At 38.5% G+C, this 16835-nt stretch overlaps 1 protein-coding gene and 1 long non-coding RNA gene across 4 annotated transcripts in view; one reads left to right on the top strand and one right to left on the bottom strand.

The window, feature by feature from the left end:
* SLC2A9 (solute carrier family 2 member 9) overlaps positions 1 to 15224 on the top strand; it is an 84860-nt gene extending 69636 nt beyond the window's left edge. For both annotated transcript variants that reach the window (XM_014883189.2, XM_014883188.2), the window contains exons 11-12: positions 1379 to 1506; positions 11593 to 15224. In XM_014883189.2, the coding sequence (XP_014738675.2) occupies positions 1379 to 1506; positions 11593 to 11850 (386 nt within the window). In that variant the 3' untranslated portion in view covers positions 11851 to 15224. The remainder of the gene's footprint in view (positions 1 to 1378; positions 1507 to 11592) is intronic.
* LOC148223881 (uncharacterized) lies at positions 1501 to 11673 on the bottom strand. 2 transcript variants are annotated; one of them, XR_015803022.1, is made up of 3 exons: positions 11539 to 11673; positions 4188 to 8416; positions 1501 to 2157 (listed from the first exon to the last, which is right to left on the bottom strand). It is a non-coding gene; the product is annotated as an uncharacterized LOC148223881 (long non-coding RNA). The 2 variants fall into 2 exon arrangements; XR_015803021.1 differs by having other exon boundaries at positions 4188 to 7091; positions 8206 to 11596.
* Positions 15225 to 16835: the final 1611 nt, after the last annotated feature.

The raw sequence follows: 16835 nt of genomic DNA, 5'->3' as shown, positions 1-16835 counted from the left end.
ATCTGCATGTCATGTTACGTGTTTGCAAGTCCCTATCTCACACTGCTCACAGGAGCTTCTGGTGCGTGTGCTTCAGCTCAGGGCCATGGGGCACAGGGGGATACATAAGGATGCACCCCTGTGATGCACCTAGAGATGCATTCACAAATGTCCAAGGGTAAAGGCAGTGCAAAAGATTAGCACACAGACCAAGGATAGGTGTGAAAGGAGATCTGTCCACCCAGTGGATGGGTAAGTCTGCAGTGGTGTTTTCTTATTAATTTATAAATCTTTTGGAGATCAGCATTGCTATAGAGGTTTTTGAAAGTAAATGTATCTATAAATATGGTTTTGGTTGTTTACACTATCTTGTTAAAATGCTTAAAACGGAGGGAGGATGTGCATAGTCTTCCATGGTGTATATGGGTCTTGCCTACAAAGCTGAATGGTGAGACAGGTGATACTGGTACACTTCAGGACTTAGAGGCAGAAACTGGTAGGAGCAGAATACTGATGTTACTAGTTGGACAGTTCTTCAAACTGCAATGAAATAATTCTGCAAATAGATATATGTCTGATGTGTAACATTAACTGAATTATGTAGCTGATCAGCAAATAAAATCCAGGTTTTCTCTAAAAATAGAAATACTTATATTGAAATATCCAATGGGAATGAAGGAAGTCAAAGATCATAAATTGAGACTTTCTGCTACTAGACAGCTACTCCCTGGGGGTTAGGCGAGCAATATGCCAATGCTGTACAAAATAGTCCACTGCCTAAGTGGAAGGAAACATGAGTCATAAATGTGGTATTCAACTGCAATTGTTATTATGAAGGTCAGAGTCCTTGACTGATGGGAAAAATAGACCTTGCCAGAAGTTCCAGCAGTGTCTGGTAAGGAATATATTAAATAAGCATCAATGACAAGTATATTCACAGGGAAGCAAAAGTTTTGTCCTTTGTATTGCTGAAATAAAGTGGGTAATAATAGAAAAAATATGAGTTAGTCTCTTTGAGGCCATCTTTCCAGCTGTTAAGATTTAAAAGTATTTTGGAGTATCTCTGAATTTTCAGAATTTCAAGCATTTTAGTAGAAACAATCGTTTTTATTTATAATAAACAGCTCGTCACATGATGCTCTGGAAGCTGTTGTGTGGATTTGCTGCTCTGTTACCTGCTTGTCACTCCTGAAAAGAATGTAAAACAGGAGATGTGATGGAAAGAAAGAAAGAAGTGTCATTTCTCTAAAATATAATTTTGACAAATCTGTTTCAGAAGGCCCTGCAGAGAGCTGCAGAGCAGTGCTAGTCATGGAGGTGTGCATCACGAGGCTTGTTCATCTCTGCTGGTGGGTGGGGGACTTTACTAAAACCTCTGTCTTTTTGGACCCTGTCACAGGTGGGATTCCCTTTGTCCTCACTGGAGAGTTTTTCCAGCAGTCACAGAGGCCAGCTGCATTCATGATAGCTGGGACAGTCAACTGGCTCTCCAACTTCGTAGTGGGACTGCTCTTCCCCTTCATCCAGGTACTCAACATCCTTGGTAACTCATGCTGTGATATTGCTGGTACAGTGGGACATACGATGTTTGAGATTTCAGGGAATAATAAATGTCCTATTATTGAAGTGGATGACATTCCCACCATGTTTGTGATACAGATCAGTTGTGATACCCACATGTCTCCTTGCTGGAATGTGTTGGAAAAAAGTTGTCCTGCAGTGGAAAAAATATTGTAACCATGGACAGCCCTCTATGGCAAATTCCCCACGGGAGTGTTTAAGCTAAGCAATCTGATGATTTTGTCTGGGTTCACAGACAATGATGGTGATTGTCACTGCCTTCTTCTTCAGCTTTTAGAATAGCCATCATCTGGTTTACCCTAAGCTTTGAGAATCCATGTTAGTCTCATGGGAAAATAGATGCTCTCTGCACCTCCCTCCATAGGTTTGGTTTCATGGCTCTATTTTTTCCACTTCGGTCAGGCTTTTATCTTCTTTAGCTGGTTCCTTCTTGCTGCAGCTTAATTGCTGCATGGATCAATCTGTTCCTGTCCCAACTTTCCCAGACTCTCATAAGCTTTGTTTTTAGTGGATTGCTTGGTTGAATTAGTCACATGGAGGACACTTACATCAAAAGCTGCCTGAGAACTGGGGTTATACTTTAACAAGGTAAGTTTACTAAAAAAAAAATGCAAAAAGAAAATTAAAAGTTCAACAGAGAACAACATTCTCCTGCTCTGATTCCTAAGAGCACTTTAACACTATTGATGTGTCATTGTATGGCAAAAAGGCTTCAAGCAGCTTCTAATTAGAAAACAAGCTGAGGTTCTTTTCTTGCTCATCAACCTCTGTCAGGGATTGTCTGCACTTTCTGGAGCTCACACTGAAGCTGGTGCTTTATCTCAGGAGTTGAAATACAGCTGGTCACAGCCTAACTGGCCATATCCAAACTCTTAAAGGAGGCATCCTGCTCCATTGATAACAGTTTAAGAGTGAAGCTCACTACTAGAGGTCAAAATAAAAGTCTAGGTTTTGGGGTTTTTAAACACAAGAAAATAATAGGGGCAGAGGAAAGGTGCAGAGAGAGAAAACCCTGCAGGATACTTGCACCTCACACCCAGGAGAGAGATTCTGGAATGGTCTTCAAATCATTGCCAAGAGATTTGAGTAATGAGAGTTGCTGCTGTGTGTGCTTTCTTCCAACTGAAAATTATTTGATTCTGCAATACCACATGCCTGACTATTTGCAGATACAGTAAAATGATCATTCTCTAAAACTTTATATATTTCTTTTTCATTTGACAAGTAGAACTGCTGTTACTATGTGGTACTGTTTTAAATTATCTGTATGAGTAGTTTATGGGAGAACTTGAAAGCCTTATAAAGTCTGACCCATGATCTAAGTTTGACACTTAATTTAAAATTTCTTCTAATAAGAGCAAGTCTCTTGTAGTTTTGATTACCTGGATCACCTTCAAAATTCAACATGACTATAAAATCTGTGATCTTTCCAAACTCTATACATTTGCTAACATTACCTGCAGTTACACTGCTGTGTCTTAAGAACTTCTTTTCATGCTTATTGAAATTGATGAGTAGGTAGGACATAATTCCTATGATAGGACATCAAAAGGAGATAGAGACATAATTTCTTTTCCACTGAGGTCGTTAGAACATCTACCAAAGGATGGAAGGAATTAGACAATTCTCTAGAGGTTTTGAAAACCTGGCCTAGTCCATGGGGCAGCCCCAAGTCATCCAGCAAATGGATGCTTCTGTGTGGTTTAATAGCTTTTTCTTCCAGAAGATGAGGAGTGTTTTGCTAGCATTGGACCTTCCCTTCCAGCCCAGCTGGCCAAGCAGTTCTGGTTCCAACACCTGCCTTCATGGCAGGGACAGAGAACAAGGTCTCAAATCCAGGGGCATTTAATCAGAATACTTTTATTTGGCTTGCTTTTTTGGGTTTGGGTTTGTTTGTTTGGGTTTTTTTGGCGGGGGGGGGGGGGGGGGGGGCGGAATTTGGTTTTGGTTTTAAGGTTTTTTTGTAATTATTCAGAGACATTTAGAGAATAATCACATTTCTCCTAAATTGCAATTTCTCCTTCCTGCACAAAATTGGGGATTACCCTGAGCTCTGCTTAGCTGTCAGATTTGAATTCATGCAATTCAGGACACTCCCTACTTGTTCTGCTAATGCTACCTGACAGATCGCCTGGTGAAAACTGTTTAAAAAGATCCTCAGTAAATTCAAATTAAAAAGCAAACTACATTCTCTAGTTTTCCATGTGCATATTAAAGTTTATATCCAGTTGTGTGATTACAAAATTATCCAGTTTAGTTTTAATGAAGAGAAATTATATTTCTAGCTTGAAAGGTTTTAGGGATTTTTTCTTCTTTTAAAGAAAAGAGAAATAAAAAAGAAAAAAATGCTTAAAGTTTGCACCTAAAGATGAAAGCAGTGTTACTCCGACTTTGATTTTTAAAGCTTTTTCACAAGATCAAACTAGAACATCTCCCCTTTCCCAAGCTTTTACTTTTTTCCTATTTCAGTCAATCTTATTCTCAAAATTCAGTTTATGAGTCACCACTTCCTTCACATAAAGGCAAAATCTTCTTAGCTCATTTTATAAACCTAAACCAGGAAAAAAATCTTTAAGATACCTTCACAGGATGAATTCATAATATTGTCTGTGTAATTAAATACTAACCTCATTGCTAGAGAAACAGCAGCCACTTTTCTTGATCCTTGGTGTGCTTCTACAAAATTATCCCAAACATTTGGGAAACAAATCTGGTAAGTTTACAGTTACTAAAAAAAAATCAAACAGTAGTTAGTTTTCCAAATGTCACCAATTAACTAATTTGAATGACTAAATTTTTTGCCCTTCAACCATCTGTAGATAAATACAATCAAAGAGTGGCTTGAGTTCATACATTAAAATATATGGAGGAGATTGAAAAGCTAGTATACAAATCCATTTTTGACAAATTAAAAAAAAAATTTAATATGGCTTATCTTCCAGGCCTCATCACTATCTATTTGAGGTGCTGAAATGTGAACAGGGACACAGTAAATCAGAAATTAAAATGTATATATATATATATGTGGAAATGTATGCAATGAGCTGAAGCAGGCACAGGGAACAACAAACAGGCAGAAAAGTAAAATCTAACAGGCTGGAAAACTTCTGGTGCCATAGAATAGGCTTTATGTGTTAAAGGAATACCCTTCATTAGTTTGCAGGGACAGACTTCAGTAACCCAATGGTGTAGCAGGACCTTAAATTACATGTTATCTAGAAAAAGTTTCTGTTTACTTTATGTAATGTGTTGCATAAATACAAAGAATTACTAAACATCAATAATTAACAAATAATTTCCCAACATGCTATTTTCATTACATGCTAGTGCACTTGTATTTCATATTTCACATTGTGATATTAGATTGTTATGAGGCACTTAAAGACCACATGATAAATTAGTAATATACCATAGGAAAACATAGCAGAATTCTCCAGAAGGTTTCTGTCATAATAATTTCTCTTTCTGGAAGACTGTGCAGAGTCTTTTTTTTATGTCAAAGTCACATTGTATATTCAGTATATATTAAATAAATATTTAAATTGCTTTGTATTTTATATTTCTAATTTTCAAGAACATTTTCCTCCAAATACAAAAGTTTCCAATAACTGGGGAATGCAGAGGAATATCTCATTATGATTAGAGATCGGCTATATGGAAATTTGATTTTACTCTTAACTGGGGTTTGACCAAAATAATCTCCCTGGATCTGTGATCCAAAATGAGCTCAGTATCATATGGGATAAAGGGGCTACAAGCCTTGAAGCCTGAGTTCAGACTGTTTACTAGTACAATGCCATGAGCTGCAAGTGTGTTTATTTTCCTCCTTTTAGAAATGAATTAATTTGTGCCTGTGAAGTAGTACTTCTGAGACATTATACTGGTTTCTGGAGGTTCTCTTTTAATTCTACTTTATTTCTTCCTTAGTTTTACACTAGAGGTCTTCATTCTCATGCCTCAAGATTCATCTACTCTGCAAGATTGTCTTTTGGTTTTCCTTATTATTTCTTTATTGTGTATCTGTTGACTTTTTCTATTACTCAGCACAAGGATTTCAATAACAGGTGTGCACATAAAGTTATGCAGTTTCCCTCAACCAAGGTATTTTAAGCTTCTTCAAATATATTGGTTGTTTCATATAATGACAGCATCCCTGTATTAAGGATAATGGTTAAAGTTCCCCTCAAAGATGAGAAAATGAAATGTGGGCTATCAGGGGGCTAGATGTGCTTATCTTAATTAGAAGCAACCCACTTCAGGGATACAATATAGGGATCTGTTACATTTTTATTAGGAGATAGTGTGTGTGAGGGTCATGGTTGAAATTGCAGTTCATTTCTAAAAATGTCTCTATTTTTTACTTAGAAATTATGTTTCATACATTATACTTTACTAGTCCGTCCTTCTTCATTGTCCTGCATTTTCAGCAGAACCTTAAATTATGTCTGGAACAGAAGAAGGACAAAGGGTAAAGGACACAAGCCCTTATACATGTTTCACTGCATTATATCAATTTGAAGCAAAGTGAAGTCAAATGTCTACATGAATAACAGTTTTTCTGCTGATCAATTTTGTAAGACATCGAACCATTATCACTTGACCTCATCACTTCAAAAGCCAGTTTGACCCACATCTCATGACACTAATCTTCATGGCAACTTCCAAATTCAAGGACCCATTGCTGGTGCCAAGGGCTGCGACTTTGCAAATTGGGAATTCAGAGTGGCATTTGGCATTTCCTGGAAAGAGCCAGAAGCTTTGTTTTAAAAAATATTAATGTGTTTGTTAAATTGATTCAGAATTTGTTCATTTGCTCATTCGTTTTGCTGTATCTGCCCTAGAATATCTATTTTCCTCTTTTCAGTATCACAGTCCTGCTTAAATTTAACCTTTGCTACAGTGTGTTAAACAACCATTGTTAAATAGCACCTAATGATCCTCTCAACTACTTTTAGATTCCTCCAGAGTATGGTGTTCACAGCATGCAAGCTATTAACAGGAAGACTGTTCTCAGCTAGATTACTTCAAAAGTAGCAAATTGTGCAGGTTTCTTAATTAAAACAAGAATCCTGATCATTTCAATTTTAGGTTCTTTATTTGTTTCAGTTTAATTTTTAGCTTTAAAAAAATGAGCTCGTTTACTTATTCATTTTGTGCACTTGAAGTCAGTTCATAATGCTAAAAATTAAGTATTCCTTACTATTGTATTTAAAGGGAGATAGGGGAAATGCCTGTACATTTTCTCTAATGTGTAAAGCAGCCCCTCACAAGCTGGGGGTATATTTGTTCACCTCTTTGCTTAAGAAAATGTGGCAAAAGCTGCACCTACTTATTCATACGCCTCACTTATGCAGCTCTATCTCATCCTCAAAGTCAGGCCTGATTGCTTGCCATGCCTGGGATGTGATTTGGGGGAATTGCCTGAGTACTTCAACTTTGATTCTTTTTTTGTAGTAATTGCATGCGTGTCTTAGGTAAATCACTTCTTGGTTTTCCTTTTTTTTCCCCCACAAACACAAAGCCTTGATCATCTGCAGAAAAGAGAAGACAAAAAAATCAGTAATTCAAGATTCAGCTGGCCAGAATTTGCAGAAATGCTGTTTTTCAAATGGCCTCCTTAGAAAGCTGGTATTAAAATAGAAGGTGATGCATTTAAGTTTATTTTTAACTAATAGATATCCTGTATAGCAATAGCTCTCACCAGACTCAAAAAATCTAATGTAAATCCTGCTTTGAAGAGGTTTTATTAGTTTGCTGAATTAGTAGGTGCTTCCCTCAGGAGATTGCATCAATCAATAAGTGTGTCTGCTGCTCTTTTGCCCCCTCCTGCACACCTGATAGGGCAGGTGACCCTCAGTAACCCCATAAGCCTGGCCCCTTCAAGGACCCTCACCTGTGTGTCTGCCCCAGCTCTGAACGGGTATCTCTATCAGGGGACAGATATTGACACAGGCTGTTGCTATTTAGGAAAAGCCCTGAAACTCTGCTCACCTTTAAACCTGGGTGTTCCTGCAGGAGGTTATGCTTAAGGAAATGCTAAGGGAAAGCAGCTGCCAAACACAGACTGTTGTAGGGCTTTGTTCTGACTTCCTTCTGACCTTTGGGTTTCTAACTGTGCACATAAAAGCCTGGCTTCAGGTATCGTTAAGGAAACGTGTTCCTCGCTTTGGCAAGGCTGCCTGGCTGGGGCAGGAGAAGCAGCCTTGTGAAGGTGGCAGAGTGCTCTGAACTGTGCAGGCAGTGGGAGAGAGCAGCATGAGTGGATGTGTCTGTGGGATGTGGATGGGGCTGCCTTGGTGATTCCTGCATGACCAGGGCTGCTCCTGCTGCTGCTTGGAGCAGAGTGTGGGGCAGTAACCCCTCCTTACGTGAGGAAATGCAGAGCTACAGAAATCATACACTTGCCTTGAATTTTTTTTCTCTATTTGCTTATAACTTCCATTCAGAATGGATTTGCTTTTACTTCTTCCTCTGATGTTCCCTTCCTCTTTTAACTGCCCCTTTTAGCTCTTCAGTGGTGGTGTATTTTGTTAAAAAGTCAAGTTACTCTTCTGGTGGATACAAGTATTCAATGTTTTGAACACTGGGACTTCTACTCCATGTATTAGGTGAAATACTGTCACAAAGCATAGAAAAAGAAGTTACCTTTTCAATTTTATCATAGATGTTGTCATTATTCTTGTATCAGTGAAGAATCTTGAGGCCATCCATGTCTGTAGACCCGAATACCCAGAGTTGCAGAGAAATCCATGCTTTAACTGAAGTTCCTCCCCAGCTTTTTACTCCCACCCAGCCCAGGATAAGGCACATTCTGTGGTTTTACTTCTACAGTAGCAGCAGGCTCATCTCTAGCACACTGGAAGGAGTAAAACAGCAGAGAAACTATGAAATAGTTTGGAGACTGTGGTGGTTCCAGAGAGTAAGTGAGGCATACAAGTTTCATGGACATAATATAAATAATATCCAATATAAACAAAAGGAAGTACAATAATCTCATGGAACAAAGATCCTGTTTCCTGTCAGATCTGTCTATCAGTACCTGTTCTGTAGTAGCCATTGTCCAATAGCTCGGCATTTATTGTTTTTCACCACATTATCTCACCTTCTAGATTCCCTGATGGGCATGTCAGATATGTTTGGGCCAATCTATTGCTTGTTCCACCCCTCAGATCTTCCCTCCAGCACCAGGAATTCAAAATACATCAGAAACAGAAAAAAATGAATTAAGCATCTAGGCTGAACTGTATCTCACCTATGTCCCACTAAAGGTTTATACTGAGTTGGGATTTGTGATTTAACATTTTCCTCTTCCTTTAGCCCACATTTCTGTCCTACAAACTTTATCAGTGTGCAGTGCATATAGAAGGTTTCATGCTTATAATGAGTAATTTGATTAGCATGTGACGTTCTGTACAAAATGCAGGTTTGGGTGATATAAATTGAATTCTGGATGAGTTATAAACGGTTTATGACTGAGGGGTTTTTTTCACTGTGAGCGTAAAATAATAACCAGCTTTAAGGAAATATTATAACTGAAGAATGGCTGGTGACAAAAGGGCTTTTTGTGGCTACTTTGCAATATTCCTGTCTGGGAATTATGGGCCTGCAGAAGGCAAGTGCAGCCTTGTATAAACCCTACAAAATCCACTTGCAGGATTTATAACAAAATTTAATTTTTAACTTATTCTCTGTGAAACTTCAGTTGGAAGTCCTTGTGGGTTACTTCTTAAGGGATTGCAGAAATTAAGAAGAGTATGACTATTACAAATAAATATAAATACATTAGGTAAAATAATTGTAAATAAAACATGCACTCATGAGTGTTTAGTCCAATTAGAAGAGGTTTACAGAGATATGAATCAAAGATAATAAGCACTAATGCATTTAACTCATGGACAGCAAAGAAATAAAGAAGAATTAGAAAGGTGGGACAAAGTTGTGGCTACCACTAAGAGACACAAGTAACTTATTACATTTAGTTGCCATGTTTATTCATGCAAGGTATTAATGGTTCATGTTCATCATGGAGAATATTTAATTCAGTGAAATTTTTAAAAGTGAAAAACATGATTCTGGGTTCTCTATCATTCAGCTGAACAACAATTACAAATTCAGATGATCCAGATGCAAAATTTAAATTCTTAACTTGACAGGATGATTTATGAGGCACTGCAAAATTATTTTCTCCTGTCTACTATATCCTTTTGCTTCGGTCTCTGTATAAGCCTAAAAGTTCTATTTGTTACATGCCAGAATATTTCCCCCTGTGTTACCCGTGCTGTTTGGCTTGTGATTGTCAGCTTGCTCAGGACTTCATGCTTCGAGGATTTAAAGAAAAAGCATTGATGATCTCTGGAGTCCATAGACAATATCAGAATGCACTAGCTAGCTTTTCCTATTACAGGCACGATTTGAAGCACTGAACTAGGTAATGAATTATCCACAAAACATAGAGAACATTGTGACTAGGCAGGCTGGAAATCAGCCATAATATTAAAAAGCAGTTGCAGGAAAAGGTTTTTTGTATTTTTTCTTTCTTGTTCCACACAGGAATTCATATTCTTCTTGCACACCACACATGATGTATAATGAGCAAGTGAAACATAAAAATAGTGCTAAGAATTGCATACACCTTGGGCATCCAAAGCAGGGAGTCAGAGCAGCCTGCAATGTAGGACTGGTGTGACTAATGATGATGAGAGTATATCACAAAAATGTGCAAAATGAAGGTTGCCTGGCTCTTGTTTCAGCTGCATACCTTTAATGGCAGCTATAAATATGTACATTTGGGAAGATAGGTCTGCTTCCCCTATGCTGAGTGGCTTTCCCTGGGGTGACCTCAGCCTTGCAGCACCTGAGGTGATGTGCAAGGAGTCTGGCTCTCCTTGGGTTTGCTGCTCATGGCTTCATGCAAGGCACCACAGGAAGGTCGCTGTGGTTTTGGAGTTGGAGATATCCTTTCAGGTTTAATTCAGCTTGTTAATAAAAGAAATTAGAAAAAATATGGGTATATTGGATGTTTGAGAGCGTAAATCAATAGAGGAGGATGGGTGGTTTCCTCAGATGTTGCAAGTGGCTTCCCTGGAGCCATAATATCAAACCTTTTCCAAGTTCAACAAAGCTCAGATAGCAATATGATAATTATCAAATGTTTTTTCACAACTGTACTGTTGAAAGGTAACTGGTAGCTGCTAAATTATCTGATAAGCACCAGGCAAGAAATATTTACTTTTCAGTGAACTACAACTTCTCCTGGCTGGTTGGAGCCTTTGTAATCAATTTATAAATTAGTTTCTTTACATCTACTCTCTTTGTTCTTGCAGTGAAGTAAAATCCATAATATTCAAATATGGTCTGTACTTTACATTCCCTTAACTGTTACACTTTCTAGCATGAAAAGAAATGCATTTTATGGATTTCTTTTCCTGCTGTGAACTCCTGTAAGCATAAGAATGATAACAAATGTGTGCTGTTTGGGGTTTTTCCTCAGTTATTTTGCAAATCTCAAAGCCTGTAACTGCTGTGATGAAGATGCTCCTGGCTATGGCAGCTTTTCCATGGGTTTTGTAGAGGTCACAGCCCTGCTGAAGCATGCCTCAGGTTCTGTGCCTGGGAGCTGGGAGGTGGTGTGCAGAACAAGCCAGTGAAACATCTGCCTCATTTCCAGAACCCCCGGGGCAGTGCCAGGCTCAGCCGAGCACAGTGCAGGATTCCTGCTGCCACCTGCTCTCCCCTGCTCTCCCTGCAGTGCCTCAGCTCAGTCTGGTGTCTCCCAGCCCTGCCCAGGCTGCAGCTCTGGGTGCCTTTGCCAGGAACCTGCTTTGCTGTCAACAGGCCACAGGCAGTGTTGGAAGAACCAAAATTTCACGCATTTTTATGAACCTCTCAGCACTCCATCTAGCAATGAGTGCCAGCATGTACAGTACTTGGTTAAAAATTGCTTCGTACACCCCACTTTTTCTTTTAAACCATTATTACCTTTCTCCTGATTTTTTTCTCTTTTGTAACATCTCCTTTGTCTTCTATTCACAGGCTGGTTTACAGACCTACTGCTTCCTAGTGTTTGCTGGCATCTGCTTTGCAGGAGCGACCTACCTGTTTTTTGTCCTGCCTGAAACAAAAAATAAGACATTTCATGAGATCAGCCAAGCATTTGCCAAAAGGAATAAAGTAGATTTGGAAATGCAAGAGATGAACCACTACCCAGGGGAGAGGAAATCAAGCGAAGAACAAGAATCAAACTTCACATCTTCAGTGGACAATGGGGAAACCAAAAAAGGGATTGTGTAAACCCAGGATGCTCTTTTAGGGGATGGGGGAAAGTGTGCTCTTTTCATTTATAGCAGTGCACAACTTGTATATTTTATGACCTCATGAACTGCTTCCCCCTTGCAAATATTCTAAGTGAGTATGGGTGAATTCATTAGCAGCTGGGGCAATGGTGGAGACAACGAGGGGTGAGAGGAGAGGCAACTGACAAAATAAATGAGATGGAGTCTCCTTGGCACCTGTGAAGCAAGTGCTGGGGTGAGTGGGGTGGGGAATACAGACTTGGAGACGTGAAGAGGCAGTGGGGACCAGGGTTCTGAGCACCCCAATGTGCTCACAGGGAGGTGTGCATGCTCTCCCCAAGAGGAGCAGGAGGAGGCAGGGACAAGGGAGGAGATCCCAGTGGGGGCCTGCTGAGAAGCCAACCTGAAATGGCACCAGAAGGTTTTTCTCCACTTTCCCAAGATGTCATTCAAGCTACCCATGAGAACTGACATGACACTTCCCTGACCTCCCATTCCTTTTCTAGCTATTTTGACTTCCAGTTGCATTGCTTGCAACATCTCCCACCTTCCTGCAAATAGGCAGCTCTGGGTCCTGATGAGTTTACTTGTCTCACTTGCAAATCCCGATTCACTAGTAATAGAATTGTCTCTAGTTTCTGGGTTTGCTGGCACTGCATTTCTCTGAAGATATGTATTTACATAATTTTATTTTTTAAGAATAAACTTAGAAGATTTAATATGAAAAGAAAACTAAACCTTATGGTGAAGTGAGAGGACTCTGATGGTATGTGTAGGACACAGTATTGAAACAAAAATTCAAACATTAAATGTTCCAAGTGCTGGGGTTTTTTAATTGTTTTGTTTATTGCTTTTATTTTCAAATTCCTTTTAAAACAAGTCTTAGGAGTCCAAATTTCTCTGAGACCTGATAACTTAGCTCTTAACAGTCAGATCTCTGCATAGGAATTTGGGTCCCTATTTCTTACTTAAACACTAATTTTTATTTGGGCATTAGATTCTGAAGCACCAGGCCTAGTTCACATTTATAAGTTTCTGAGCTGTCCAAAGCTTTTTAAAACTGCTTGATTTCATGAGAGAAAGACTCAGCAGGCTCTCAGTGGTTCAGCAAACAATTAATGGGATTTTTTTCATAATGAACATCATCTTTACAGTTTGTAATTTTGATAACAGTTTCTCTTGATCCCTTTAGGTGCCTAGATGTTGAGTAGTAATAAGAATTTTAAAATTAAATAGCTGTTTTATATGAAAAGTCAGTAAGTCTTTGAGCTGCTCTCAGTTAGGAGTAAGACACAAGAAGAAACTGCAGCATGTAGGTAAAGTCAACTGTTTCCACAAGTTACATTTAGTGATCTAGAAATTCATGCATTTGGAGCATTTTTTGTGAGAAAATTTCCATACATATTCATATATGTATGCATATATGAATATATATACATTTCAAGTATAGATATATATTAATATTCAATTAATATTAGTGGCTTCAAGATGGAAGAGGGTAGATAGAAATTGGATATTAGGAAGAAATTCTTTACTGTGGGGGTGATGAGGCACTGGAAGAGGTCGCCCAGAGAAGCTGTGGCTGCTCTATCCCTGCAATTGTTTAATTTCAGATTGGAAGGGGATTTGAGCAACCTGGTCTAGTGGAAGGTGTCCTTGCCCACGGTGGGGGACTGGACCAAGATGATCTTTAAGGTGCCTTCCAACCCAGGCTATTCTATGATTCCGTGATTTATATTCATATTATATATACACATACAATGGATAATTATTTTCCAGTATCTGGGGGGTGGGGGTTGTTTGTATTTCTCCAAGTGATAAGCTGGTTTTAGTTTTGTTCTACACTGTAAATTACACTGTAAATTAAAATCAGAGATCCTAATGTTCAGCTGTTACTACTAATTTATGTATATAATTTTATACTGTGATATATTTGTGTGGTGTATTTACCACAGACATTGTAAGCTGACCTAATAGGGCAATTTCATTACTAGATAATTGACAAAAAATTGATGGGTGCTTTTGTGTCAGACTTTGTTTTTTTCTACTGGCATAGAGGTACAGCAGCAAGAAAATGAAATATATATATGAGAAAGAGAATTAAGAATGAAAAATTAAAAATGTATGGGTTTGATGCTACTATTGAGAAAGAGAGTGAAGTAAGATTCTACCAACTGACAGTCATAAATGGAAGCTAACCAAATACTGTGGAGAAAACTGAAGAAAAATTTTATTTTAATAACCACTTGTAAAATTATATATACAGTAAATGAAAATGTTACCTTTCAGTGCCTTTAGTTCCTTATTCCAAGAGTTATATGAGGCTTGCTAAGCGAATGGCTATGTAAACATTGAGTGTGAATGCCAGCCCTTCAGAAAATTATCTGAATATTTTCTTCTTTTTTTGCCTGCAGGGCAAGACTGGCAAATCCAGACTATTTCCTTCAGACTGGGAATTACCTTACTTTGTAGTTAGGGCTACTAACATGGTATGACGAGATTGGAAACCAATATTATTAGAATGAGAAGAATTTAACACTTAGTGCTGTTCATTAATGTCCATTACAGACACTGTTGAAAATGTTACCATTGGATAACTTAAATTAAATATCATGTTGACCTAATACAGCAGTTGTATCAGAAATCAGGACTTCTGCAACAAAATGAAATCATCTTACATTTGCCTACAGTTGCATTTGGAGCCCAGCTTCGAGTGGATAGGTAGAGATGTCTTGATAGAATTTCCTATAACAGCTTGGGGGCCTTGTAGAGCATTAACAGCAAGGGGTCATGTTTTCATTTCTGCAGTCCCATTTGTCCTCCTCTTGTCCTCCCTGAGAAGGGCACACACTTTGTGTGTGGCTGCAAAGAGCTGCTACAGACTGGGTACGGTGTGGGACGAGGGTTCCACATCTCACCAGATTTTTGCTGCCATCCATGTTCAAAGCAATTCCAGGCCAAGCTAGTGCTTTGTTCACTGGCCAGGGAAGTGTCCTCTGCCTTGGGCTGTGGAAGTTTGAGATATGCCAGTATTTCATTAATTTTCTCATCTCTGACCCTAATGAGAGTTTTGTGTTCCTCTTGTTCCATAAAGATTTTTCTATGGTTAAGCTGCTATGATTTCTCCAGCAATGAGAGGAGAACATGGAAAATATCAGCAATTTATAGTTTATTTTTTCTTGTTGAATGTATCAAATTGTCTATAGCCTGTGTGTTTGTCAGCAAGTGTTGTGTGGTGCCACATTCCCTTTTCCTATCTGACATGGTGGTGAGGTACTGTGAGCTGGTGTTTGTATGGGTACCACAAGTCTGTGTCATCAACTATGTCCATGCACAGTGACTGCAAAATAAACCTTTGGAATAAAATTTAAATTATGTGGATTTTGTTCTGGGTAAATCTGAACCTCCACACGTGCACATGTTTCAAATCCCCCAGGATTTTTATATCCCAGTACAAGACTGCTCAGTCCTGCGTCTGGATGACCCAAGCCATTGTGAGCTCTGCAGTTGGGTGGTTTGGAGTTATGGGAAGAAAATGGTCCCCTGTATACTTTTTGAAGCATTATTTATATTTTAATTCTCAAATCAGATTTCACACTTCGTTCTTTTGTATGTTAATATTGGGCTTTAGAAATAAAAATGCAGAAAACAGTGTGAAGAAAATTATTGAAACTGGCTAGTAGTAGTAATAACTGTATATAAGAATTGTTGAAACTGGTGAGACCTTTTGCAGAAAGTTATCATTTGCAATGTATGAGTTGCTACAGCTCTACTTTCTGATGAGAAATTCAGTCAAGTGACTATTTCTGCTATAAGGATATGCAAAAACTGAAATCTGAAATATGTATAAAAAATTGAATTTCATATTTCAAGTTTTGAAGCCAATTTTTATTCCACAAGGATCTTCTTTCTAGTGGGGGAAGATGTGAGTAATAATCCATATGTGATAATTTCCATCTTCAGAGTAAAATTAAAAATTTAAAAAGAAAAAAACAATTAAAAAAAAAAGCGCTCCAAAACCAACTCTTTGAAATTTGCTTTCTTTCATTTGACTATTTTTATGTGCTTTTCCTTACAGACATCACCATATAAACCATTGGAGCTCAGATCACCTCACACAGCAGGAAAAACAAATCCAAGTAAAGTATTCTTAGGAAATGCCTGTGGACTTTTCCTTCCAGTCTAACCCTAGTAAACAGAGTTCAGATAAAATCTAAAAACCTGAAATGCATAGGCCCAAACTGAAGCAGGTTTGTTAAGGTAAACACTTAACACATTTGTGCAGTTAAAACATTAAGATTTGAGTCCATACTTAATTCTCTCTACAAGTGATTTTATTTGAAAATGAGCTCCATGGAAAGGTGAATTTCGTGGCGAGTGCTTGGTACTTGGACTCCTAATCAAGTTATCACAGCTCAGTAAGCAATCATGCACAACCTGAGTCACTGGAGCCCTCTTCCTTGCAGGCTAAGCTGCATTAACCTTGCTTTTGCCATGACCTAAGAGAAACATGGGCCATGGATAATTGAGCTGGTTTTTGAGATGTTCCCGCTAAAGCTTCACCGCAGTTAAACTCTTTTAAACCTGGATTCCGAATTTTTTTTAAAAAGTACATAAGGAAAACTTTCAGGAGACATTTACACAGTGTATAGTGATGGCAACAGGAATCTTCTCAAGTGGTTTCAACTACACACGTGTACCCAAGAAAGACATGGTATACGTACAGGAATTCTAAGCTTGGGGAAACCCAGAAAATTTTTATCTCCTTTAGACAGTAAACCAGTGGCTTGTTTTCTCAGTCTAGGAAAATACCAGCAAAATTCAGAGACTGCAAAAGCACTGATGTGAGGCATTTATTCTGAGTTTGAGAGCAGGGGATGGGTTGGTTGGTTGAAGATTTGTTGGGGGTTTTTTTTAAGAGAACACTTTTAGTCTGGCTCATACACCAAAGTAGGGTACCAAGAATGAGACTGCTGAAGTTGT

The sequence above is a fragment of the Sturnus vulgaris genome, chromosome 4 (assembly GCF_052056855.1).
Source record: "Sturnus vulgaris isolate bStuVul1 chromosome 4, bStuVul1.hap1, whole genome shotgun sequence".
Classification (NCBI taxonomy): domain Eukaryota; kingdom Metazoa; phylum Chordata; class Aves; order Passeriformes; family Sturnidae; genus Sturnus; species Sturnus vulgaris.
The sequence above is the reverse complement of the archived record's forward strand: the minus strand, read 5'-3'. Positions and strand labels throughout refer to the sequence as shown.